The following is a 23,695-nucleotide window of genomic DNA, read 5'->3' on the forward strand; positions in this document are numbered from 1 at the left end:
ACTCGAACAAGTTAAGAGACAACCCCATTGTCAGTCATAATGTATAACGATACCACTCACGACATGTACAGTGCTTGCAATGGCAAAGTTCACTCGGATTCATACGAGCCTATTGCTATCATAGGCATGGGAATGCGGCTTCCGGGTCACGTCCACAATGCCACCGACTACTGGGACCTTCTTGTCAAGGGCAAGAGCGGTCGCTGCCCCGTACCCAAAAGCCGCTACAACGTCAACAACTGGTATGGGCCAGGAAGAGTGTCCCACGTTCCAACCAAGTTTGGATACTTTCTCGAAGAGTTGAACCTGGCACACGTTGACCCAAGCTTTTGGTCGTTCACGAAACAAGAGGCCGAGCTCATGGATCCGCGGCAACGCTTGTTTCTCGAGGTGGCTTACGAAGCTTTGGAGAATTCCGGCTCAAAATCATGGAAAGGCAATGATGTTGGGGTATATGTCGGCACTATGGGGGACGACTGGGCTACACTCGAGTCCCGCGACGAACGGAACCTGAACCCTATCCGACCGGACGTGTTTGGTGACTACATCCTGGCTAACAGGGCATCTTACGAGTTCGATCTGACGGGCCCAAGGTATGTTTTCTTTTTGCTTCCTAACATTGTTGACTAAGACGAAGCAAGCGTTGTTGTGCGGACTGCTTGCTCCGCATCTCTAGTCGCACTCCATCAAGCCTGTCAAGATCTGCATAGTGCCGACTGCTCCTCTGCACTTGTCGGGGGTGTCAACCTCATCCTTACGCCTAAAGACACTGCCTCCATGCATCAAAACGGAGTCCTATCACCTTCAGGATCTTGCAAAAGCTTTGATGCAGATGCCGACGGGTTTGCGAGGGGCGAAGGAGTATCCGCAATTTATATCAAAAGATTATCTGATGCAGTGAGAGACGGCGATCCGATCCGCTCTGTGATTCGCTCCACATGCACCGCCGGAAATGGTCGAACTCTTGGGCTGACGACACCGAACCCCGAGCTCCATGAACGGCTGATGAGGAGGGGCCACAGGTTGGCTGGCATCACAGATTTGTCGAAAACTGCCATGGTAGAATGTCACGGCACTGGCACACCTGTGAGTCACAGTAAATCAATGGAAATGTCTTGTATCTTGCGGTGCTAACGGAGATTCCTGTAATAGGTAGGGGATCCTCTGGAAGTGAGTGCTGTTGCCAACATCTGGGGCGAGAATGGTATTTATATCGGATCGGTACGCGCCACTGTAATGATGTGCAATCTCTTGACCAAGACTAACACCAAGTGTCAGGTGAAACCAAACATTGGGCATGGTGAAGGAGCTGCAGGCCTATCAAGTGTCATCAAGATGGTGCTGGCATTGGAAAACTCAACTATTCCACCAAATATCAACTTCAAAGCACCCAATCCAAGAAGTGAGCCACTACTAGCATGCTATCTGTTTCTGCTCACAAAGTACTAATTGTGAATCTAGTCCCCTGGGAAAGCGCCAAGCTGAAAGTTCCGACAGAGCCTCTGCGCTGGCCAACAGACAGATGTGAAAGGGTTTCGGTCAACGGCTTTGGAATTGGCGGTTCCAATGCTCACGTGAGTGTTGACGCCAGAATTAGTCTTGCGGCGCTAATTTTCTACCAGGTCTTGCTTGAATCTACTGCATGCTTTGGTCTGCCTTCGATCAAGATTCTCAACAAATCAAACACCGAGACTCCCTATCACCGCTTGCTCGCTTTCTCGGCCAAACACCCTGACTCTGTCAAAAGCCTGACAAACAAGGTTGAGAATTACCTGAACCAGTCATCAGGGAGTCTGAACAATGTTGCATATTCACTGGCTGCGCGTCGCGAGATCCACACATATCGCGCATTCTGCGTGACTGATGGTAAAAGTGCACTGCAGATTTCCCCAGTTATCAAAAGAAAGTGCTCAACGCCCGAAGTCATTTGGGTATTCACGGGCCAAGGAGCACAATGGGCGCAGATGGGCAAAGAACTTATCGAACAAGAGCCCCTGTTCGGAGAACGGATCGGCAGTCTTGATAAAATCCTTGCTGGACTATCCGAACCTCCGTCTTGGACGATAAAAGGTATTAGGGGCCTCCCTGAACCAACATGATCGAATGTTGCATTGACAACCATACAGAACTGCTTGTAGCCCCGGAAGACGAGAGTCGCCTCTCCGAGGCCGAGTTCTCCCAGCCATGTCTTCTCGCCATACAAGTCGCTCTTGTCGACTTGCTTCGGTCATGGGGTGTTGTTCCGAGCGCCGTAGTTGGGCACTCTTCGGGTGAAACCGCTGCCGCTTATGCAAGTGGTGCCATCACGGCCGAAGAGGCCATACTCATCGCGTATCACCGAGGTCAAATCACCCGCCTCATCAAGGCTACGCACAATGGCAGTATGGCTGCTGTTGGCCTCGGCCGAAACCAAGTCGAGCAGTTTCTGCGGCCGGGAGTCATTGTAGGGTGCGAAAATTCGCCTTTCAACGTGACTCTGTCAGGTGAGAAAGACGTTTTACAAGACGTCCTGCTCAATATTCGACTGAAGAACCCGGAAGTGCTTGCGCGAGCCCTCCGGGTTGAGTGTGGTTATCATTCTCGTAAGCCCAACCCCTCTTACCCTATGCCAAACGCTCAAAAAATAACAACTCGTAGATCACATGCAAACAGCAGCGGAGGATTTCACGTCACTCTTGGAAGGGTTGTTACAGAACAAGAGGCCATGCGTCCCGTTTTACTCCTCTGTAACCGGGGTCAAGAACACAGATATGTCCCACTCATACTGGGTAAATAACGTCTTGTCTCCCGTTCTGTTCAGCACGGCAGTACGATCGGTCCTGGACGATTTCACGTCACCAGTTTTTGTCGAAATCGGCCCGCACTCCGCTCTCGCTGGGCCGATACGTCAGATTCTGCAGTTCGAGAGTAGAACGGCTCAGTATATCCCGACATTGGTGCGCAGCCAAGACGCAATGTCGGCTCTTCTAAAGACAGCCGGGGAGCTCTGGTTAGCTGGCACGACCATCGATATTGCTGTAGTTAACCCCCCAGGCCAGTTTCTGACCGACCTTCCGACGTACCCTTGGCACTACGACAAAGAGTATTGGCTCGAGAGTAGGCTCTCCCGCAGTTGGCGTTTCAGGAAGTTCCCTCATCACGAACTTCTTGGCTCTCGAGTCGAAGAGATCTCGGACGCGCTCCCTTCTTGGAGATGTAATATGCGTCTCGAGGACGTCTCGTGGTTACGGGACCATGTCGTCAGAGATCAGACAATTTTTCCTGCTTCGGGGTTCATTTCAATGATTGGAGAGGCTTTGAGGCAGCTCACAGGCTCTGGCGAGTTCACGCTCAGTCATGTGTCGTTCGAGGCCGCTCTGGTGCTTGATGATCGGCCGGTTGAGCTGGTGACGGTCCTTCACCCGGCGAGATCGAGAAACTCAGGCCCACAGACTTGGTACGACTTTTCAATATCTTCGCTCGGTGAAGCAAACGGACACTGGGTGAAACATGTTTCCGGCCAATGCAGAGCGGGCTCAGGAAAGAAGCGCCTCCCTCCGCAAATGTCTAGCCTGCCACGCCAAGTCTCGGCATCTTCGTTCTACAATACCTGGAAGAGATTTGGTCTGAACTATGGCAGCAGCTTCCGCGGTATTTCTGGCATCACCTCGCACGTCACTGAACCTAGAGCCGTTGCAACGCTCGATGATAGGCATTCTGGTTACAACAGTGCAGTTTATTCTGTTCATCCGGCAACTATTGACACGAGCATGCATGTGGCCATGGTCGCCAGCTGCAAAGGTCTTGAAAGAAATTTCAGGCAATTGGCAGTGCCGACTTACCTCCAGGAGATGTTTGTCGGAAAATCTACCGGCCCAATTCAGGTTGTCGCCAGCGCTGAGAGTCTACACGAGGCTGTTCCTGTATCCAAGGTCGTCGGCGTGTCCGAAGGGCAGGTCGTCATTGACATCTCTGGGTTGCAAGTCAGAGCCCTCGAGAATAGCCACAGCAACGAGGAGGACCCCCACGCCGGGGCCGTCCTCGAATGGAAGCCCGATATCGACTTCGTCAGCCCCTCGCAACTATTGCACCAGCGACAAACGGATGTAGACTCCCATGTCCTAGATAGGATGGTGCTGGCCTGTATCGTCGATCTTAGGGCTCAGATCCAGTTTCTCCCTGCTACACAACCCCATTTAGTCAAGTTCAAAAATTGGCTTGACGCCTCATACAGGGAGGCTATGACTGGACAATACCCTGGAGTCATTAATCCACTTGAAATCGCGACAATGAGCCACAAAGTTCGACATGCATTTATAGTCAAGATGCTCGAAGTTTGTAAGGGCACTGTCCTCTTCGATATCGCTCTCGCAGTCTATCGGGTTCATATCTATGGCGCAGGTTGCTTCTCGGGCTCCTCGCACGCAGTCAAGACACTAGCGCAGCCTGAGCATCTCACCGGTTTCCTTAGGTTCATTGACGACGTAGACTTTTCCAGTCTCCTTCAACTTCTAGGACATAAAAATCCAAACATGAGCATCTTACACATCGATCCCGCGGCAGAGACTACCGACATATCATCGGCCTTTTCATCTCCGGACGGCGAGCGTACCTATGGTACCTACACCTATACCGGTGTCTCCATAAAGCCAGCAAAATTCATCGAGACACGGTTTGAATCGTCATCAGCAGTCAAATACAGACAACTGGCGATAGAAGAAGATCCTATTCCTCAGGGCTTCGCCGAAGAGTCATTCGATCTCATCATCTCTCAACGAACCATAGCCCCCTTCTCATCAGCCTCCATAATTAACATGCGAAGGCTTCTGAAGCCTCGCGGCTACCTAATTCTCCAGCGCCCGAACCCTGCATCCAAGGTTCTTCAGCTCGCCTTTGGTCTTGTTCCGGAGATCAACCTCGGCGGTGAGTCACCATCACAGCCGGATGCCTTGCGAGAACAGTTGAGACTCGCCGGTTTCGACGACGTTTCGTCAGCCATATTTACCGGAGAGCATGGCCGAATTACTGTGGCCAGACCTTGTCAATACTTCTCAAAGCCTGTGAGAGCAATCGTCATATGCCAAGATTCAAACCATCCCGTTGTTTCCAGCGCTATAATGTTCTTACAGTCCCGAGGGATTTCTCTACAACACTTCCCCCCTGGACACAGACTTCCTCGGGGCCAACCCATCTTGTGTCTGCTGGATCTTGAGTCACCCTTCCTTCACAACATGGGTCCTGCGCAGTGGGACGAGCTGAAGAAGTCTTTGTTCTCGGCGCAAGACGAGAAGATGCTCTGGGTTACGGGTGCCTCTCAGATGCAGTGCAAAGACCCGAACTACTCTCTAACACTGGGTGCCGCTCGTAGCGTGCGAAGAGAGTTGGCAATGGACCTAGCCACCCTGGAACTAGAGTTCTTCAACGTCCATGGATGGGATGCTATGGCCACTGTGCTCGAATCTTTCGGAGGGCGCTTCCGTGGCGGTGAGGTTGATTCGGATTCCGAGTACGTCTTCTCCAATGGATCAATCCAGATCTGTCGGTTTCACTCCATCAAGGTTATGGACAACTTGAGAGAACAATGCGACAACGCTCCGAAAACTCTAAATATCGTCAATCCCGGATCTTTGCAGGCATTGAGATGGGAAGAAACCGAAGGTGTAGGGTTGGTCTTGGATGGAGACAACCTTCGAGTTGAGGTACGAGCCGCCGGGGTCAATACCAAGGTATGATTGGGTCATCCAAGTACTTTGAAGCACATTATAACGTCAGACTTCAGGACCTACATACATCGCTAAGTGATGTGTCAAGCGAAGCCGGTATTTCTAGCAAGTTTGGACTCGAGGGCAGTGGTATTGTTACAGGCGTGGGGCCTGATGCCCGCCAATTTCGCGTTGGTGATCGAGTTGCATTTAACCACGACAGCGCTCTATCAACCTCTATCATATTGTCCGAGTCTCTATGTGCAGAGATTCCTGCTGCCATGGGCTTTGAGGAAGCTGCATCAACGCCATACTCTTTCGGCATAGTTCTACATGGGCTAATGGAACTAGGGAAACTGAAAAAGGGCCAGGCAGGTTTCCCTCGTCATTCGTATCCGTATATGTACTGACTTCTTAGTCTGTATTGATTCATTCAGCTTCCGATGCCCTCGGGGCTGCCGCAATCAATGTGGCTAGATTGATTGGTGCCCAGGTGACTATCCCCCACCCGTTGCTTTCGGCATTGCAGCAGACTGAGCCTTTCTTGAAGATTGTTTGTACAGTCCGGACTTCGGAACAGGCCGAATACCTCATGAGTTCGTATGAGATTCCTAAAACCTGCATATTCAACTGCGGGGACACTTCCTTTTCGCACGGAGTTTTGCAGTTGACGGCTGGAGTTGACGTCGTGTTCAACACTCTACCTGAATTTTTACAAGAGTCTTGGGACTGCCTTTCACCACTTGGGACATTGGTACACGTCGTCCAACACAGAGCCCACAATGCCAGTCATCTCCGGATGGACCGTTCAAACTGCAATCGGACTTTCGCCAGCGTAGACTTTGAAGATCTGAGGATCAATCGTCCGAGAGAATGCACCCGGTTAGTACCTCATCTTCCTGCGGCAACGTGTTATACGGCTATCAGTTCACTGACCGATACAAAAATAGGCTCCTGGAACAAGCCTTCACACTTAACAAGTTTGGCTTGAACAACACAGCCCCCGAAGTCCTAACATTCGAAGCTTCTGATGTGGTACTGGCATTCCAACACCTTCAATCCGACAAGCACGTTGGACGGGTTGTTGTTAGGATGCCTCGAAGCAGCGGGGAGCTTCAAGCACTCCCTTTACGCTCACAGATTTCTCTCCGCCATGACAGAACTTACATCATTGTCGGCGGTGCTGGAGGCCTAGGCCAAGCTACTGGTCGCTTTCTTGTCGAGAGGGGGGCTCGCGACCTGATATTTTTCTCGAGATCGGCCGAAGAAGCCTCCAAAATCCAGCCACAGTACTTCACGGAACTCGAGTATCTAGGCTGCAGGGTTCAAGCGATCTCTGGTAGCGTTGACAGGATGGCCGATGTGGTCAGGATGATGGACTCCGTGTCAAGTCCAATCGCTGGAGTCTTGAACGCAGCGATGGTTCTTCAGGTGAGGTCCCAGCCACTGACTTCGTGATATGTAATGCTCATTGGCATCAGGACACGAACCTCGCCGATATGACTTTCGAGCAATGGCAAGCCACTGTTTCGCCAAAGGTACAGGGAACATGGAATCTTCACTATGCTCTCCAGGCGCAAAGCGAACCACTTGACTTCTTCTTTCTCTTCAGTTCCCTATCTGGACTCGGCGGTCAAATCGGCCAGGCCAACTACGCCGCCGGCAATGCTTTCTTGGATGCCTTTGTGCAATATCGTCATTCTCAGAGTCTTCCATGTTCTGTTCTCGACATCGGAATCATGGAAGACATTGGCGTTCTTGCAAGGGAAACCACCCGCCTGGAAGCCCTTCGCACAGTGTCGCAGCATTGCCTCCACGAGCAAGACTTGCTCGACGCCGTGGAATTGATGATCCAGCGCTCCAACGGTCGTCTTGGCATCGGGTTCGAACAAGGTGAGGGCCTGGCTCGAGGGTACATTAATCCGAGTCAACTCGCCATCGGCATGCGATCGTCTGCTTCGGCGAACAGAACTGGGTGGCAGAGAGATCCACGCACTCTTTTTCTAACGAGTGCAGCCTCTACCCACGGCCAGGTGGTTCACAGTGAGCACGAGACGGGCAGTTCCCTGAGGGAGTTCCTCCATAGTTGCGCATCAGACCCAGGGAAACTGTCATCTGACGAAGCCAAAGAGTTTTTGGCCAAGGAAATCGGCGGCGCCTTGAGGGGGTTCATGATGCGGCAGGATGCGGAAGTCAACCTGTCGCTGCCTCTGCAAACAGATTCGTTGGTTACGGTGGAGCTGCGTAACTGGTTCCGGCAAAAGTTGGGAGTCGTTTTCACTGTTGTCGAGTTGCGAAGGGCGGAAAGCATCTTGGCACTTGGCGGACTGACAGCTGCCAAACTCTCTGCTGCAAACATGTGAAGGGTCAACTATAACGTTAATACATGTACACTTTGAGCGTGGTATGCACCATTGGCCGAGAGCATGGTATTAGCCGGTGATAAGGGTGCGATGCGCCTTGCAGCGCATGGCAGGGCGTTAGCAGTAGTCACCCGAGACGTGGCGGCTGAAGAGAGGGCCCCAAGGACTGCAGGTAAAGACGGTGAGCCCGGAAGACCCAGAGGGAGAGCGGTTGAGGGACTGGCTGGCCAGAACAGGGTGATGGCAACGGGAACTGGATGGCGAAGAGCAAGATAGCGTGAGCCCAATGCCATAAGGGTCTGAATCCCTGTGCAAGTCTTACAAGTGGGGCTCCGATGACGGGCTCGCTGGAGACGGAATCTTCCCGTCCCATCCAAGTTGTCTCATCAGGCACCAAAAACAGCCACCCTCACAGAGAGTGTAGACAGAACCCTGGATTCCAGGACGGCATATGAATCAGAACAGATAGCTATTACCTGTTGTGTAGGGTTGGCGCGCAGCTGTTGTGGAACCCCCCCCTGTGGGTCATCACAGAAGTGTTTTCCCATGTGAATCTACTCGGATTAGAGACCAAAATGACCAAAGTCTGTCGTGTGGCAAAACTTGCCCAACCAAGGGAAGGTTTATTAAGTTGACATCACCGCAACCTCTCGTGCAGTGAGTCTATCTCGACCGCCAACTCTTACGCCGTGAACCGACGTGCCTCTAGCTTCTCAGGACGCTGATGAATTCCGCTACTGTTGACTGCGGTTAACACACTGACACATCTGCATTGCCTTTTGGTATTTCCCATAACTACTACAGCCAAAATCAGCACTAAAAGACCCAAGATGGCCCGCGAGAAGTCGTCTTACGACCGTCCCGTCTCAGTGGACATGGATCGCGAGTCTCTCGGCCGTCGCGCCTCGGCGCTAGAGGAGGTTCCGACTTTCGTCCCTCCTCCTGGGTACCCCGGCATCCCCGTTACCCGACGCGTGAGCACAGTCTCCCAGAGCTCACGAGTAAGGTTGGAGAATGACCATGCGGACGACCTGGAAGAGCTCGTTCGCAACACCTCGGCGGTGAGCAAGCAACGATCTCGGGAAAGGCGCGAGTCCCACGATAACGTCTTCGAGCTGCCCTCCTTCCCGAGGGCCGCGAAGCCAGGTCCCGTGAGCACGATCCGGGAGGTGCCCTCCGAGTTCACAACCCCTCAGTCCACGCGCCCTCCGTCTCCTGTCTCCGGTCTGGTCTCCGGCCCACAGTTGCCCGTCGAGTACGAGACCGGCACAGGCCAGGCTTACCCCGACATTGGCACCATCGCTTCTTTTCGGGGAGCCCTTGTGCTCCTTTGTACTTGCGGCGCACAGCTCATCGATAACGTCTTTATGACGGGCGTCAACATTGCTCTGCCCGCCATCCAGAAAGACTTCGATGTCAAAAGCGGGGAGCTGCAGTGGCTGATCTCGGCCTACACTCTGACGTTTGGTGGCTTCCTCCTGCTCGCCGGCGTGCTTGCTGATCGGTTTGGTCGCAAACTCATCTTCTGCACCGGTATGGCGACGCTCGGCGTCTGGACGGTCGCCAACGGCTTCGCGACCTCCTTCATCCAGTTGGCCATCTTCCGAGCTCTGCAAGGCGTCGGCGCCGCGATGACGGTCCCTTCAGCCGTCGGTATCATCAGCAACTACTTCGTCACGGGGGACCGAACGCTTGGTCTGACCATCTTTGGCGCCGCCGGCGCTGTCGGCTTCTGCCTCGGTCTCATCTTTGGCGGCTTCTTGACTTCCTCGCTTGGCTGGCGGTACATATTCTACATCCCTACTGCTGTGAGCGGCGCCCTTGGCGCCATTGGCTGGATCTTCCTTCCAAAGGACAGAATCGAGGGTACCTCGAAGCCCAGGCTGGACTTTGTCGGCGCTGGTCTGTCGACGGGTGGGCTCATCATGCTCAGCTTTGTTCTTTCGAGCGGTGGCGAGTACGGCTGGGGCAAGGCGTTCATCATTGTCTTGCTTGTTCTTAGCATCGCCTTGATTGTTGCATTTACCTATGTCGAGAAGAAGGTTTCGAACCCCATCATGCCGCTTTCGCTCTGGAAGCTACAAAACTTTGCCGCTCTATGGATCGGTGGCTTTGGTAAGTTGATCGAAACCCATCAAGAACACAACTGGTTATTGACTCCAAGACCACATGTAGTCATGTACGGCGGGTACCAGACGACGGTCTATTACACGACCCTCATCGCTCAAGAAGTCAACAAGTTGAGCGCCGGCGAGACAGCTCTCCGTTTCCTCCCCATGGGCGCGACAGGCTTCATCTTCAGTCTCTCCATGTCACGCATGCTCGAGGTCTTCAACACCAAGTACCTTCTCATCTTGGGTATGACCATCTGCGCAATCGCGCCTATCCCTTCGGCGCTCATGAAGCAGGACGACCTCAACTTCTGGAAGCACGTCTTCCCGACCACCGTCATGGGCGTCGCGGGCACGACTATCGTCTACTGCACCATCACCGTTGTGCTCCTGGCCTCGGTACCTGTCAACGTCAAGAGCCTTTGCGGTGGCATGATCAACACGGCGTTCCAAATCGGTAGCGGTGTTGGCCTCGCACTAGCGAGTGCCATTGTCCAGGCCGTGGACATAAGCAAAGGCCACAGCCAGCTGCAGCGGTTCAACACCGGGCTGTGGTGCTGCGTGGGCCTTGCAAGTGTCGGCGTGGTGGCCAGCACGTTTGGAGTGAAAAACGTCGGGAAGGTTATCAGTGGCCCAGCTATTGCTCATTAATTATTGAACCACGATGTGAATGACGACATGAAAAGCGGTCAAGGGAGATTACGGATATATCATATGGTTTGCTAGTTTAGAGATATTCAATCAGTGGTCGCCTAGGGACCATATTTGCTTGACTAAAAGTCTAAAACACAACGTGACTGGCAATGATTGTACACTGTAAAGCGAAATCAATGAACAAGTGTATGAAAATGGTGAGTGGATATTGCCAACTTCTTGATATGTATTTTGTGGTCGGTTCAGGCGGGATAGGCGCTTCCCAGCCAAGTTACTAAAGGTATAGGCTACAGCTCTGTCGCTTGGTCATCTTCCAACAGACACAGAGTGCTGATAGCAATAGATTCGTATATTCGACTGTGATGACAAAAGCGGATCCGTAATTGCCACTGCGCAATTACGGCTTATATCACGACATCAACCTTAATTAACATGCTCAAAATCTCTGCGAGCTCTTTCACGCTTGCAGTGCTGTCAAACATGCCTTTATATGGACCCAGGCACATCTGGTCTAAGCGTAGCTAGCCCAACTGAAAGTCCTGTCTTATGTCTTGAATAAAAGAAAGGTACTCAATGAATCTTGAAAAGAAGGGATATATAATGAAATAACCAGAGAAACGAATCCTGAGAGCCCAACTGCCAATTCTTCTAGTGTCCGTAGCAACTTTGGGGAGCGCTCGTATAAATGGCTAGCCCCACTTGTCGGCCGGAGCTTGCGATTGCCCCACTTCTATCCGACGCTGCTCGGAACTTATAGTTCACGCGGATTACCTCGGCCCGCCGCGCTACGTAGTCACTGAGACGTGAGTGGTTAGAAATCTACATATATAACCTCTTGACTTTGCCTGTCGAAAATATCGCTTCACCCAGTTTGATATCCGTCATCTATTTCTCCTGTCACAGTCACCATGGGTATCCCTCTACCTACATTCATGACAAACATTGCCCCCTATCATGTCATCTCATACGCGACGTTGCTCGGCACCTCGCTTTTCCAAACATTTGTCAATACTAAGATCTGCTACAGCGAACTTCCAAGGTCCTCCTTTACGACGTTGCAGAAACGCCTCTTCCCCGTTTACTTCCGTTGCCAGGCGGTTCTCTTGGCTTTGACCGCCATCACATTCCCTCCGTACGGTCCATCGTCCCTACTTCTGGAGAAGCGCGATTGGACCCCACTCGCAATCACTGGTCTCACAACCATTGCCAACCTCTTCATCTATGGGCCGAAGACAAGAAAGGCCATGATTGACCGGGCTCATCAAGGTGAGTTCTGAGTCCGAGCCTGGAGCCGGGTTGTCAGATGAGGGAGGCGCCCACTAATGCAAAGCAGAAACGCGTGATGCAAAGCGGCCTGATGCTGTTGACGAGCCAAGCCCGGACATGAACGCTGTCAGGAGACGCTTTTCGTTCACCCACGCTATGAGTATTCACCTCAATCTCATTGGCATTTTCGGTATGGTGTGGTACGGGGTGAGGTTGGCGTCTAAGTTGAACATCGAGATGGACTAAGGTTTTATTGTTTGTGATTATTCGGCTGGGACTTCGTTGCAATGCTAACCCCCCCTCCCCCATTTTACTTTATTTTCATGTGGCATGTCACTAGCGCCCTGCACTTTTATCAGCCACAGTGACAAATGCATCTTCTTGACCTCTCAATAAGATTCGAGGTTGTTGGACCGAAAAAGAAAGGAAAAAAAGCACCAGAACTGTGTTTAGGCATCTATATCAGAAGTTGAAGAAAGATCACAAGTTTCGAATGAGGCAGTTGTGATCGACCATGACTTTGTCTATCGTTCGGAATTGGGGCGATGCTACCCAGTGTTTATGATTCTCGGAGTCTCTGGTTCGCGCATCGTGGACCCTATTTACGTGCCAGAGTAGAGGAGTTCCCGCACATGGGAATGTTGCAACCATCTAAACTTACGCGCTACACCAGTAACATCCTTTCAAAGCTCGTCAAAAATCACCGAAACTCCGGTGTCCTGAAGTCTGTTCGTTGCTGCGTGCCTCCTATAACCTTATTATTCATGTGTATCATCAAAACTTGCTATGATTTCCTCTACTCACGGGTCGTAAAAGGTCAGCGAATGCTGGGCACCTTCGGCGCTGATATCGTAAAAGTCTTTGCAGCTGGAAAATGAGACCTTGGGCTGTGCCGCGTAGAACTCATCGTACTTGACGTCGAGAGCATCGCGCAGGTTGTCGACGCCGCCCTCGGGGTGGATGTGCTTCCAAGGAAGCCTGCAGGTCACTGCCTTGCAGCTCTTCAGAACCAATAGGAGGGCGTCGAGCCGGTCTTGCACGGCAGATAATGGACGCTCAAGAAGCTGGCCGAAGGCGCTCCCAGCTAGGTTGACCATCTGGCCTGGGTCCTTCTGTAACAGAGGTTAGTCAGGAGTCAAATGACGTCCGATCTGGGCCTGCACTGACTTTCATATCGTAGAGCTCCCGCTCGTTGCTGCACCAGACCGAGTAGAACAAGCTGTATCCACCTCCTAGAACACGCATGGCCTTGTACGTGTTATTCGCGGCGACTGTGAAGAGAGCCAGAGACGACTTTTGTTAGTGAAACCGCCCTTTCAATTCCAGGCTCGAACCTACTTACCGCCTCCGAAGGCGTCATAACCCGACTGAAGTCCCCAGAACTCGACGTTGACGTGGTCGTGCTTGGGGTCATTCTGTGACTTCTCGATGTCTTCCTCAGAGAAGGGAATGGGAGATCCATCGAAATCCTCACGCAGGGTAATGTTGGCAAGCGAAAAGATGGTTGGAGCGATATCGGTGTGGGTCGTGACGAAGTCGACCCTTTTTCCCTTGGGCACACCAGGACCACGAATCAGGAACGGTACATTGATGTCCTCCTCAATAGCACACGTCTTTCCTGGCTTGAGGCGGTGCTGACCGATGTGGAAGCCATTGTCGGACGTGAATATAAAGTACGTGTTGTCAAGGATGCCTGCTTGATCGAGGCGGTCGATGATGGCGTCAACCATCTCGTCGACGGACTGCAGCGTCTGGAGGCGGCGGCGGTAGTAATAGTCGCCGTAGGCCACCTCGGTAGCATTCAACTGGCGAATGATATGGCCCCAGTTGGCCATACTGGGCTGTGGACATATTAGCCATCATTAATGGAACCCGAGGAGATGTGCCTAATTATTCCCACCTTCTCAGGGTTGAAGTTGTAAGTGTGAGGGACAGTGACATTGGCGAACAGGTTCTCGTGCCTCTTTGCCGGGATGGGCGGTGTGGCACCTGGACTTGTTTCGCCGCCAAGGCCATTATTGTGAGGACCGATGGGTGCAACGCCGAGGAAGAAGGGCTTGCTGCCATTGAATTCGAGGGCGTCATCTAAGAAACCCAACGCTCTTTCGGCGACCAAGTCGTTGCTGTACTCGCCAGGGAAGGTCTGAGGTGGGTTTTGGTTCCTCTGGAACGTAGCGTTGAGGTAAAGGTAAGTGTTGGGGTCTAAGAGGACTAGTTTACAGGCATCAGCAAAACGATGATTCATTCTAGGTTCTCGAGTAATAACTCACAGTCACTGCCAGTCCACCCTTTGGGGAAAGGGTTATTCCAGTTGCCGGTATCATGTGCGTTAAAGAGCTTGCCGGTGTAGTAGGTATTGTAGCCGGCGTCTTGGAGCCACACAGGCAGATACTTGTCATTGTAGCCCTGAGACACGAACTTGGGGTAACCTCCTGTTATCATCGGTTATCATCGTTAAAGTCCACCCCCTTCTAGGTGATAGGACATATTCATGTATCCCAACGTACCGTGAGGACGAACAACGTTAGTGACGTTGGTGTTGTGCGCCGCCTGGCCCGTTAGCAGGCTGACACGGGACGGACAGCATATTGCAATTGTACAGAAATGTTTGCGGTAATATGTGCCTTCTTTGACAAGGTGCTTCTGAACATAGGGCATGTAGTCAAGAGAGCCCAGCTGCTGGTCCTGGTCATCTGTCAGGATAAAAACAATATTGGGCTGGCGCTGCTGCACGTCTTGAGCAACAACGGTGGTGGCACTAAGTGCCAGCGTTGCCAGCGCTGATAAGATAGGGATGGGGAGCATGATGATCTTTTTTTCTTGTCGAAACACGAAAATCTGAGTCAGAAGTTCGGACACAAGAACCGATGCGCCAAAACAACTCCGATTGGTCTGTGAGAAGAAGGAGATACTTGTGTGCTGTGCGCGAACTAGCCATGATAGGGGAGCACAGAATCCATTTCAGTCAATTATAGCCTCCCCTCTATAACCGGAATCGAACCTTACTGTAATTGTAATCGACAGGGGCTCCGGTGATCTGGTGGTATCGTCAGCGGGTCCCCAAACGGTATTTGCCCAGATTTAGACCAGTTGGATGAACCTCTGGACGGTACTATCAATCATCGTAATCGGAGCTGTTAATTGTGCCATTCTACCCGCTAGCCTATTTCCAACACGATCACGACGTTTTGCTAGCCAGATACCAATGTTTTTTTTTTCCGGCTCCAGTGGAAATACAACGTGCAAGCGCCGCTAAATAATGGCTGGTAGAATAAATTCTCTATGAAGCCGACCGGCTTTAGACATTAGTTTTTGATGCGATTGTTAGCGGCAAAAAGTACTGCCCTTCTTTTGTCCTGGGTTATGCTACGAAGCGGTGCCATCGACACCGATTGTTGTTGTTGTTGTTGTTGTTATATTTAACGCCGGGCCGTTCCTGTGTAGGACAAAGGGCGCCTGGGGTTGCGGGCTTCCGCCTAAGTAAGTACGTCTAACAATAGATACAGTCCCTCTCTGTCACAATCGGTATGTCTCATGCCATCGTCTTCTCTTCTGCTTCCACCAACGTCCCAGGAGTTCAACTAGAATTGTTCTGTGCTGTCAAGTGCCCAAGGCTCTTCAGCTGCCAGGTTCCATGCGGCATCCCCCAGTTGATTCGTGTTTTACACGGATTAGCTAGGGGTTTCCGTGTGTTCAGTTGTACAGTGCTACTCGCACATCCATGTCGTTGTGAAGTCTCCCTCCGCTGTCTTTAGTGGAGGAAGTACTCCTAGTACGGTGTCAAGAAGTCATATACAAAGGAAAGGTAAGTGAGTGTGGTGTAGGAGAAAGGGGGGCTACGCTGTCAGCGGCAGTGCCGCTTCTGAGGTAGTATGGGGGAGGATAGTGGTGGTGTAGAGGAGGGTGTGGAGAGCCCTACGCATCTGGCACCATCATTCAGGCTGGCCTATATAGCCTGGTTGTTGGCCGCCTTGGGCGGAGGGATGCAATATCAAGGCCATTGGCCGCCGCCATCGACACTGAGGGACCTGATAAGGAGGTAGACTGAATAACCGACATAACAGGGTAACTGTTTGACAACTATGAACCGTTTCTTATGTACCGAGGCAAAGGTTCACATCGCGTACTGGCCAACGCTTGATTCACCTGGTCATATCTGTTGTCTACGGAACGTCAGTGTACCTAGCCACTTACGGTAGCATGATATGGGAAGGTGGACAAACCACTAAATTAGGTAATTCCGATTAACACTATAGACACCTACATTACTAATCTTAGCTGCTGCGAGTTGCTAGTTAGTTTTTGTAGAATACATTATTACTGTTGCTTAGGAAATTATTGAATTCTGATTTATTGCCCCTACTGCGCGGCTAAATATCTGCTAGAACTTACAGAGCTTTAATCTTAATCAGGATAGAGGCAGAACCTTAAAACTTAAATAATCAAGCTTACTAATCCTGGTTAGAAATCAACAACTGATTGCTTTCCACACAAAACTGTACCCCTATTTTCACAGAGGATAGGAAATGCTATACTTGCCAATACGCATGTTCTGAAGATAAAATGAAAGAGCAAAACATGGCCGGGGGCGATTCTATTATCGGGCTTGAGGAAGTCAACAGCCGAACTGAAAGCTCACACAGCTTAAGCCGAGGGCGAGAAACCAACCATTAAAGACAGCATTGAACATGAGGCAACTTGGGCAATATGCTGTATCTAAGAGCGAAGGTTTTAGTCGTCCCTTGAGTCGTGTTCACGTCTACTCCGTGACCTGAGGATATCGAGTATCGTCTATAGACCCACAGATTCGGGTTTCGTCCAACGCAATTGGATATCCACCAAAACACGGCCGACTGGCGCAATGGTAGCGCTTCAGACTTCTAATCTGGAGGTTGTGGGTTCGAGCCCCACGTTGGTCATCTTTTTGATCAATTTCGAGCATTTTATCGTGTTTTTTTTTTTCTTCTTTTCTTTCAAGTTCTTCTGTTGTTTTCTGTATTATTGGAAATGTGCGTAGTGGTTGCAGGACGGGCAGGTAGGGTGATGCATGCCTCGAATGAGAGAGCATGAGAAGATTGGGACAAAAACACGTAGCGTATGTAATGGGCTTTCCAGACGATTCCAAACTTTTTGTTGAACGAAATTGGAGCATATGCCTTTCATGACTTGGATGCCTTTGTTCAGACCGTTAGCTCTTTCCACGGAATGATGCACGTCATGCCGTGGTTCTTGCAGACGGGGCCCCAGTCCGGCGTCAGCTTCTCACCTGGGGCTCACCGAGATGCCCCACTTAATCCCTGGCGGTCGCATAGTCAATCGTAAACTGCCCGCGTCAAGCTCCAGCTCAGCTTTCTCTCCCACGGCAAGCTTCGGAGCCCAAATTTCAAAATGGTACGTCCCAGCCTCTCCCCCTGCGTCCCAACGACCCAGCGACCCGGATGCGTGTATGCGGTGCCTCATCCGTTGCTCGAGCTAGCTAACACTACCGCCACAGTTACCTCTCGGCCTCTTGAACGCCGCCCAAGGGCACCCCATGCTCGTGGAGCTGAAGAACGGCGAAACCCTCAACGGCCATCTGGTCATGTGCGATACCTGGATGAATCTGACCTTGAAGGAGGTCGTACAGACGAGTCCGGTACGCGCCGCCCGTCGATGCCTCAATACCGTGCCTCGCGACTGACGATGATGCAGGAAGGCGACAAGTTTGTCAAGATCCCCGAAGTTTATGTGAAAGGAAACAACGTATGATACGAACCCCTCCCAACATTGCGCCTCCACAGGCAAACACAGTGCTGATGCGCCCCCAGATCAAATACCTACGAGTCCCCGACGACATCATCGACGTGGTCAAGGAGAACCAGGCGAACCACCAGCAAGGAGGATTCCGTGGCGGTAGAGGCGGAAACAGAGGGGACCACAGCGGTCGCGGCGGCGATAGAGGCAGAGGCAGAGGTCAGGGCCGTGGAGGACGGGGGCGTGGTAACCGCGGTGGCTCATGAGGATATCTCTCACACGATTCCGACAAGCCAGCACCTGGCGCACCGATGCCCACGGTGACCATACACAACGCCAATGGAGAGAATACTCTTTGAATGCAGACGTCATCTGGAAGTCTTGCGCAAGAGAAACTAGGCGTGCGACTTTCATCCTGGGGCTGATGGCCCCGGAGAGTAGAGCCAGCGAGCGACCATTGGCCGCACCCAGGAGGCATGCAAACCAGCAGAGTCATTTTACGTACTTGGAACATAAAAATACAGCCGTGAGAGGCCAATACATTCCCCAGTTATCTGCAATGTGAATCTGCCGGATGCTGATCTTGGCCTTGGGCAGACATATCTTGCTCCATGTCACGTGACTGCTCAGACCGGGATCATCTCGGTGAGAACAGCCCCGAAATCTGCACGCTGGAAGCTCCCCCAGATTCTTGCTCCTCCCCGCGCCCACCCACTCTCATCGTCAGCTCCATGTCGGGCTCTCGCGTTATATTTGATGGCTTATGGCGCTGCCTCTGCCCCTCTACTGATGCATATGTAGCGGCTAGACTGCTCACTTCCCCCATTCTACCTCGAGCATCGATTGCAACGAGCCAGCGAAGGCAACCCGTCCGGTCCTCCCATACGCACGTTATCCGCCCACAATGTCGCCGATACTCCACAGCTACGTCTTCCAAACTACATTCAGAAAGCGACGCAAGAGCGTTTAAAAGTGACGAGGCAGTAGAAAGAAATGCGACCGCTGGGGAAATACGGCACGGCGCCACTCCGACCGACTCTGAACCCGGCGATCCAAACGAACAGCTTCGAGCAGCGCCGTTATCTGCCATTTACGAGGCTTTGCAAGTCTTGCAAGGCCAGCCAAAGACTTTTCAGAAAGTGGCAACCTTCATCACACACTTAGTTCAGTCTCGGAATGCTGAGCTGGACTCCCAACTGTACGAGCATCTAGTAGTTGCGATGGCCGACGTTCAGGGCTCAGCAGCGATGCTCGCTCAGCTGTTCGCCGAGATGAAGCAGCTACAGCTCAAGCCAACCACCTCCATGTGCCATGCTGCGCTAGCTGTATGTCTTCTCTCAGAAAGATCGACAGGTTGGTCTTGCACTGACTTCATCATAGGCACTCGCCGTACATCCCGACTACTTGGTCCGAAACGAGATTCTTACCGCCATGAAGCAGTCCTGGACCGAGATTAGCATCGAAGGGCAAAGCCACAATGCCCTCGGTCTACTTCGTGATGGACAGTTTGAAATGGCGCTCGACGCATTAGAGGCTATGATTGACAAGCACGTACCTATCCCTTCGTGGGTTTACGATATCTTCATATTCGTGTTTGCCCAACACGGATTCGTCGACGAAGCGATCAAGCTGGCACACAGTAAGGTTCATGCTGGAAGCGAAACAAGTCTCACAGTGTGGTATATGCTCTTGGACACGTGCGCTCAGGCGCATCACTACGAAGGCACGAGGTACATATGGGGCAGGCTTCTGGAGACCGAGAGGGAGCATTTATCGGATGGTACTCTACTCAATGTCATCAACACGGCCACGAGGCAGTACGACTACGAGCTTGTTACAAGCGCGTCCAGTCTGATTACTCAAAGGGGTAGCAAGCTGTTGGCGCACCACTATGAGGCTCTGATTGACTGCTACGGCGGCGCAGGAGACGTAGCGAGTGCTCTGCGGGTTCTCTGCATCATGTTCAAGGCCATTTCCGTTGCGCCGTATGCTAGCACGCGCTCGATATACTGCTGGATCAAGAATCACCCGGAGAGCATTGATACTGCGCTCAAGACCCTAACGGAATTGGTGCGCAGTTACAGGGTCCCCATTGCAGCCCTCAACGTCCTCATTGAAGCTGCAGTAGACACCCATGGATATGCAAAGGCCTTGGAGATCTACCAAAACGCTCATAAGTACACAGAGGCGACTCCCAACCATGTCACAATCCGGTACGTCCTGCAGGCGTGCGACGACATGGAGTCTCTCAAATCTTTGGTAGCGGAGAATCCAGAGCTGGCTCTCAAGGCGGATCGAAATGCCTTTGGCAAGGCCATTTACGAGTACGCCGTATCCGGGGACCTCGATCTTGCCTACAAGTGCATAGAGCTGTATGGCAAGGCTCCTGAAGGTGCCACTGGTGAACCGCCTGGCAAGACAGAAGCATGGATTCCCAAAAGGACACTGCTCGCAATCATTAGGAAATCTCTCGACGCGCAAGATGAGCGCGTCTGGTGGTTGATCGAGCAGGCCGAGCGCCGGAACATAGATGTGCAATCTGGCATCGCGAAGCTGATGGCGTCTTTTGCGGATGAAATCAAGCGTAGCACAGGATTGGCGCAAGAGGATCGCGCTTTAGGCGATGATCTAGAGCCGCGGCAGCATCCTACGTTGTGACACTGGGAAAAGCTAGGCAGTACAGTTTGCCCGAGCTTGTTTTTTGCATGCCTTTTCAACCAAGGAAAATGCACCCCGGTGCAGAATATACCGCGATAGTTGTACAGCACACCTGTGGCCCAAATCACTCAACGCCTCGTATCCCAATGCATGCACATCCAATACTGATGCATTGAGACGTGATCTGTATTTCTAGAATGCCCGCACCGTTGGGTCCGAAAGACGATTCATAATGATGTTGATATCGGGATGCACGCTGATTCACTTTGGGGGATGACGCTGACGTGCTGTCCAGGGCCCCCTGGTCTCTCCGCGAAGGGGTTGACTCAAACCATGTCCGAGCTCCTGGGTTACCCAAAAAGAAACGAAGCTCAAGCACCAGATGCGCAGCCCGGCATCGATCGGATTTAAGATTAATAAGGTTACTAGGCCGTGGAATGACGATGAAGTAAGTAGGCTTGGCCCAACAACACACAAGCTCTATCACTAGCCGAGCCAATGAAAAGCGGCGCAGATGGAGAGATCTGTCGAATCTGTCGGGTTTCGCTGATAAATCACACAAAAGCCCGGACAGGATTAGTGATACTTGCCATGTAGTGGTTGTTATCTCACGTTCCAGGTTCTGCCTCCACGGGCGGCCTGATACTGACCCTTTGACTTAATCATGCATGGAAACGCGCCCAAGTGCGCTCCCTGGCATCGTTGGTCCAACGCCATGGACTCGCCGGGGACTCGCCGGGGACTCGCACGCCATATTGCGGCGCCCATGTGTCACGTCAGCACTAGCATTCTTCTCCCTTATCAATCCAGTCAGTCACTTTGATCAAACGACATGCGCTATGTCCAGATTGCCGGAAAGAAAAGGGACCAATGCCATGGGGACACGCTCAGAGCTTACCGCGCCAGGAGAGGGCGGATTTACGCCGCTTGCGTGTTTCCCGTGCCCTACCTGCAAGTTCCGTACTGGCCCGGAACATTTGGTAGCTTAGCTCCGAGCCCGATTCATAATACCACCCATACTGGAGATACTGGAGGTAAGGAATTGCGCCGCACCGCAACTCCGGCTTGTGCCTCGATACCCTGGACGGCTCGATTCTTCGAGTCGTGCTCGGTCATCAACATCCAGGCATGCAGCCAATTAGTCTTTCTAGCACCATCGTGCTTCTGGTTCATGGTCAAGCTGAAAATAACTATATAGATGGTCAATGTCTCGGGCTCGAGTTTGTCTCTTTTCTTGTCAAACCATCAACAAGTCATTTCTCAACCATCATACCCCATACGGCAAGAACGCTCAAACAGACATTGCCTACACTACACCAGACTCATACAAATCCGAAGCTGCCAGCACCATTTTCCTAAGCTACACCATCGTCAGCCGTCCCCATGGCGCAGATAATTCGAGAGGCCCCGGTGGGCCAACTGATCCGTTTTATCACTCGCAACAAGTTTCTCCAATACCCCGAGGAGAGGCCCGATTTCCAACTCCCGCAGCCATGGCTTGACGTCCTAAACTCGGAAAAAGAGGGTTTGGCGGTCGAAGCCGCAGATCCGGCATCGCCAAGATCCTCCCAATCGACCCGCATCAACGAAGAAAAGACGCTGTCCCAGGAGGAGGCCGAGGACGCGTCCCCGTACGGAGTCTCCCTCCAGCGGACGAGGAGCAGACAAGAGTCGGTTCCTTATACGCAGGACCGCCTCGAAATCGATGAGATCCATGAGATCCAGAAGACGAAGAGCATACCCATCGTTCCAAAGAAGACCAAGGATGGGGCCATCTTGGTGGATTGGTACTTTAGCGACGACGTCGATAACCCGCAGAACTGGTCTAACGCGAAGCGTGGCCTCATCACCGTCATCATATGCATCTACACCTTCATCGTCTACATGTCCTCGGCCATCTATCTGCCTTCCATTGAGGGTGTCATCCACAAATTCGGCGTTGACATGACCGAAGCCTCGTTGGGCCTGGCCCTTTTCGTCCTGGGCTACGGCATCGGTCCGTTGCTGTTCTCCCCTCTCTCCGAGATCCCTCGCATCGGCCGGAATCCCATCTACATTGTCACCATGCTCCTTTTCGTCGTCGTTTCCATCCCGGCCCCCTTGGTTGACAATTACCCCGGCTTGATGGTCCTTCGCTTCCTGCAAGGTCTATTCGGATCCCCTTGCCTTGCATCGGGCGCCGCGTCCCTTGGAGACATGTATAGTTTGCTGAATCTTCCCTATGCTCTGATTGCCTGGGTCTCCGCTGCCTACTGCGGGCCCGCAATCTCTCCGGTCTTGTCTGGGTTCTCGGTTCCCGCCATGGGATGGCGCTGGTCACTCTGGGAGATTCTTTGGGCATCGGCACCCGTCTTCCTCGTCATGTTCCTCTTCCTCCCAGAGACCTCGACACCCAACATTCTCCTCCGCCGTGCCGAGCGCCTCCGGAAGCTGACAGGCAGTAACCGCTTCATGTCCCAGTCCGAAATCGACCAGCGCAATCTTAAAACATCGGCCGTCGTCATCGACGCATTGATCAAGCCGCTTGAGATCACGATCAAGGACCCCGCTATCCTCTTCGTGCAGGTATACACCGCCATCATCTACGGCATCTACTACTCCTTCTTCGAGGTGTTCCCCCTGGTCTACCCGGTCTACTACGGCATGAGCATCGGCCAAGTCGGCCTCGTCTTCCTTTGCATCCTCGTCGCCTGTCTCATCGGCGTGGCCATATACATCTCGTACCTGGCCTTCTACATGATCCCGCGCATCAAGAAATTCGGCTTCCCGGCCCAGGAGAACCGCCTCGTGCCCGCCCTCCCGGCATCCTTCGGCCCCACCATCGGGCTCTTCATCTTCGCTTGGACGGCGTCCCCGGCGATCCACTGGATCGCCCCGACCATTGGCATCACCGTATACGGCGCTACCGTCTTCATCGTTATGCAGTGCATCTTCGTCTACGTCCCGCTCTCGTACCCCCAGTACGCCGCCAGTCTCTTTGCGGGCAACGACTTTTTCCGCTCAGCGTTTGCGTTCGCTAGCATCTTGTTCGCGCGGCCGATGTACCTCGACTTGGGCGTTGCGCGCGGCACGAGCTTGCTGGGTGGGCTAAGCACGATCGGTATTATTGGTATCTGGCTGCTCTACTTCTATGGCGCCAGGCTGAGGTCTCTGAGCAAGTTCGCGGTGTCATCCGAATGAAACGAGGTATGAAGATTTCCATGGTAGTGCGCTTTGGTGCAACTCGTCT

At 52.4% G+C, this 23,695-nt stretch overlaps 7 protein-coding genes and 1 non-coding gene across 8 annotated transcripts; 7 read left to right on the forward strand and 1 right to left on the reverse strand.

Moving 5' to 3' along the window:
* Positions 1-39: 39 nt before the first annotated feature.
* LY79DRAFT_589384 (beta-ketoacyl synthase domain-containing protein) lies at positions 40-8,044 on the forward strand (the record flags this gene model as incomplete). The annotated part of the gene is given in 25 exon segments (XM_060561022.1): positions 40-593; positions 642-1,086; positions 1,153-1,221; positions 1,279-1,402; positions 1,462-2,070; positions 2,127-2,582; positions 2,638-2,686; positions 2,702-2,936; positions 2,973-3,020; positions 3,039-3,082; positions 3,101-3,239; positions 3,252-3,392; positions 3,432-3,563; positions 3,597-3,809; positions 3,828-3,863; positions 3,882-3,962; positions 3,978-4,046; positions 4,074-4,183; positions 4,214-4,313; positions 4,323-5,678; positions 5,759-6,052; positions 6,100-6,174; positions 6,214-6,563; positions 6,632-7,112; positions 7,163-8,044. Coding segments are annotated over 25 exon segments (7,092 nt in total).
* A 514-nt stretch (positions 8,045-8,558) lies between these two features.
* Positions 8,559-10,916, forward strand: LY79DRAFT_604930 (major facilitator superfamily transporter). Its single transcript, XM_060561873.1, has 2 exons — positions 8,559-10,159; positions 10,220-10,916. The coding sequence occupies exons 1-2, from the start codon at positions 8,875-8,877 to the stop codon at positions 10,804-10,806; spliced, it is 1,872 nt and encodes a 623-aa protein (XP_060415455.1). The 5' UTR covers positions 8,559-8,874; the 3' UTR covers positions 10,807-10,916.
* Positions 10,917-11,717: 801 nt separating this feature from the next.
* Positions 11,718-12,321, forward strand: LY79DRAFT_512871 (uncharacterized protein; the record flags this gene model as incomplete). The annotated part of the gene is made up of 2 exons (XM_060554428.1): positions 11,718-12,075; positions 12,140-12,321. 2 exons carry the CDS (start codon positions 11,718-11,720, stop codon positions 12,319-12,321), a joined length of 540 nt encoding a protein of 179 aa, XP_060415456.1.
* Positions 12,322-12,875: 554 nt separating this feature from the next.
* LY79DRAFT_578856 (sulfatase) lies at positions 12,876-14,880 on the reverse strand (the record flags this gene model as incomplete). The annotated part of the gene is made up of 6 exons (XM_060559981.1): positions 12,876-13,187; positions 13,243-13,346; positions 13,418-13,916; positions 13,976-14,286; positions 14,346-14,507; positions 14,583-14,880. 6 exons carry the CDS (start codon positions 14,878-14,880, stop codon positions 12,876-12,878), a joined length of 1,686 nt encoding a protein of 561 aa, XP_060415457.1.
* A 2,042-nt stretch (positions 14,881-16,922) lies between these two features.
* Positions 16,923-16,994, forward strand: LY79DRAFT_t96. The gene has a single exon. It is a non-coding gene; the product is annotated as a tRNA-Arg (tRNA).
* Positions 16,995-17,292: 298 nt separating this feature from the next.
* On the forward strand, positions 17,293-18,356 carry LY79DRAFT_702763 (uncharacterized protein; the record flags this gene model as incomplete). Its single annotated transcript, XM_060564949.1, has 5 exons — positions 17,293-17,328; positions 17,413-17,466; positions 17,570-17,710; positions 17,767-17,817; positions 17,883-18,356. The coding sequence occupies 5 exons, from the start codon at positions 17,293-17,295 to the stop codon at positions 18,072-18,074; spliced, it is 474 nt and encodes a 157-aa protein (XP_060415458.1). The 3' UTR covers positions 18,075-18,356.
* A 91-nt stretch (positions 18,357-18,447) lies between these two features.
* On the forward strand, positions 18,448-20,608 carry LY79DRAFT_550234 (pentatricopeptide repeat domain-containing protein). Its single transcript, XM_060557547.1, has 2 exons — positions 18,448-19,133; positions 19,189-20,608. The coding sequence occupies exons 1-2, from the start codon at positions 18,540-18,542 to the stop codon at positions 20,464-20,466; spliced, it is 1,872 nt and encodes a 623-aa protein (XP_060415459.1). The 5' UTR covers positions 18,448-18,539; the 3' UTR covers positions 20,467-20,608.
* Positions 20,609-21,849: 1,241 nt separating this feature from the next.
* Positions 21,850-23,646, forward strand: LY79DRAFT_512898 (major facilitator superfamily transporter; the record flags this gene model as incomplete). The annotated part of the gene is made up of 1 exon (XM_060554433.1): positions 21,850-23,646. One exon carries the CDS (start codon positions 21,850-21,852, stop codon positions 23,644-23,646), a length of 1,797 nt encoding a protein of 598 aa, XP_060415460.1.
* Between the last annotated feature and the right edge of the window lie 49 nt (positions 23,647-23,695).

The sequence above is a fragment of the Colletotrichum navitas genome, assembly GCF_030913465.1.
Source record: "Colletotrichum navitas strain CBS 125086 chromosome Unknown LY79scaffold_21, whole genome shotgun sequence".
NCBI lineage: Eukaryota > Fungi > Ascomycota > Sordariomycetes > Glomerellales > Glomerellaceae > Colletotrichum > Colletotrichum navitas.